We start from the raw sequence: 1669 nt of genomic DNA, 5'->3' as shown, positions 1-1669 counted from the left end.
TTTATGTTCTTAGGAAAGCAAGAACCTTTGACCCTCAAGCAGCATAACTGAAAAAGAGAATTTAAAAGATCTCATTTGAGCAAAACAAACAGAAAAATGGTTTACTAGGACAATTGTAAGCTTCATACCAAAAGCATCAAAATTAAAACCATGGTGAATTTTTTCGTTTGTTTAGTCTACCTAAGTGTCATTACTTAATGTGTTTTCTTTTCCAATGTTACTCTCTAGGGGAAAAATTTTTTGAACCATTTTCTATGTGCCAATGTGATTTGATCATTTAATTAACTGCAATATTTAGAAAGTGGACAACTTGAACAATTTCAGGTACTATAGCCATAATGAGGAGCTTCTGAATTGTACCCTAAGAGCTTAGGAAGACAAGGGAAATATCCTGAGGCTTAAAACAAAAAGGCAACGAAAAAAGGGAGATTTAATGGAGATGGAAAACTACACCAGGATCAAAGAACTTATTTTCCTTGGCCTGACACAAAGTCAGCAAGTAAGCGCAGTGCTCTTTCTTTTCCTTCTCCTGGTGTATGTGACAACTCTGCTGGGGAATCTTCTCATCATGGTCACAGTGACATGTGAGTCTCGCCTTCACACCCCCATGTATTTCTTGCTCAGGAATTTGTCTGTAGCTGATATCTGTTTTTCCTCCATCACTGCCCCCAAGGTTCTGGTGGATCTTACCTCAAACAGAAAGACCATCTCTTTCAATGGCTGTCTCACTCAGATGTTCTTCTTCCACCTTATTGGGGGAGTGGATGCATTTTCTCTGTCTGTGATGGCTCTAGATCGATATGTGGCCATCTCTAAGCCCTTGCACTATGTGACCATCATGAGCAGGGGCCGTTGCATTGGGTTAATAGTGGCCTCCTGGGTGGGGGGCTTTGCCCACTCCATAGTGCAGATTTCTCTGTTGCTGACACTTCCCTTCTGTGGACCCAATGTTCTTGACACTTTCTACTGTGATGTTCCCCAGGTCATCAAACTTGCCTGCACAGACATTGTTGTTCTTGAGCTGCTGATGATTTCCAATAATGGAATGCTCACCACACTATGGTTTTTCTTGCTACTGGTGTCCTACATGGTCATATTATTATTGCTGAAGTCTCAGTCAGGAGAGGGCAAAAAAAAAGCCATCTCCACCTGCACCTCTCACATCACTGTGGTCACCCTGCATTTTGTCCCCTGCATTTATGTCTATGCCAGACCATTCACTGCCCTCCCCACAGATAAAACCATCTCTGTAACCTTCACAGTCATCTCTCCTCTCCTAAACCCCTTGATCTATACTCTGAGGAACCAGGAAATGAAGTCAGCCATGAGGAGACTCAGGAAAAGATTTGGATTTTCTCATTGGATAAAGAAGTAAATTCTGCCTGTTGGTAACTTAAATGTTTCTAACATTAAAAAATAAATAAAATGTTTGCTCTGCTTCCTTCTCATTTCCTTTATTCTGATATATTAAAACACCAATAAGTTGTCAGATTCATAGTTCTAATTCTCCTTTATATTTTCAGAATTTGAACTCATGCCTTAACACCTGAGACTGTAAATAAATCTTGCAGATATCTATGAGGTTGAAAGAAATAAACTAATTAGAATATGATTCCAAAGTCTATTAAGTCTTTAGCATCGGTCTTATTCTTTTGGTTTTATTTATTGA

The 1669-nt window shown here is 39.4% G+C and overlaps 1 protein-coding gene across 1 annotated transcript; it reads left to right on the top strand.

The window, feature by feature from the left end:
• Window positions 1-433: 433 nt before the first annotated feature.
• LOC110285821 (olfactory receptor 4D10-like) lies at window positions 434-1375 on the top strand. Its single transcript, XM_021152261.1, has one exon. It carries the CDS (start codon window positions 434-436, stop codon window positions 1373-1375), a length of 942 nt encoding a protein of 313 aa, XP_021007920.1.
• Window positions 1376-1669: the final 294 nt, after the last annotated feature.

This window comes from Mus caroli, chromosome 19, assembly GCF_900094665.2.
Source record: "Mus caroli chromosome 19, CAROLI_EIJ_v1.1, whole genome shotgun sequence".
Lineage (NCBI taxonomy): Eukaryota > Metazoa > Chordata > Mammalia > Rodentia > Muridae > Mus > Mus caroli.
This window is presented reverse-complemented; position numbering and strand designations above follow the sequence as displayed.

Excerpts from the sequence above, each read along its gene's own strand:
- LOC110285821 (XM_021152261.1), top strand. The coding sequence starts at position 434 with ATGGAGATGGAAAACTACACCAGGATCAAAGAACTTATTTTCCTTGGC.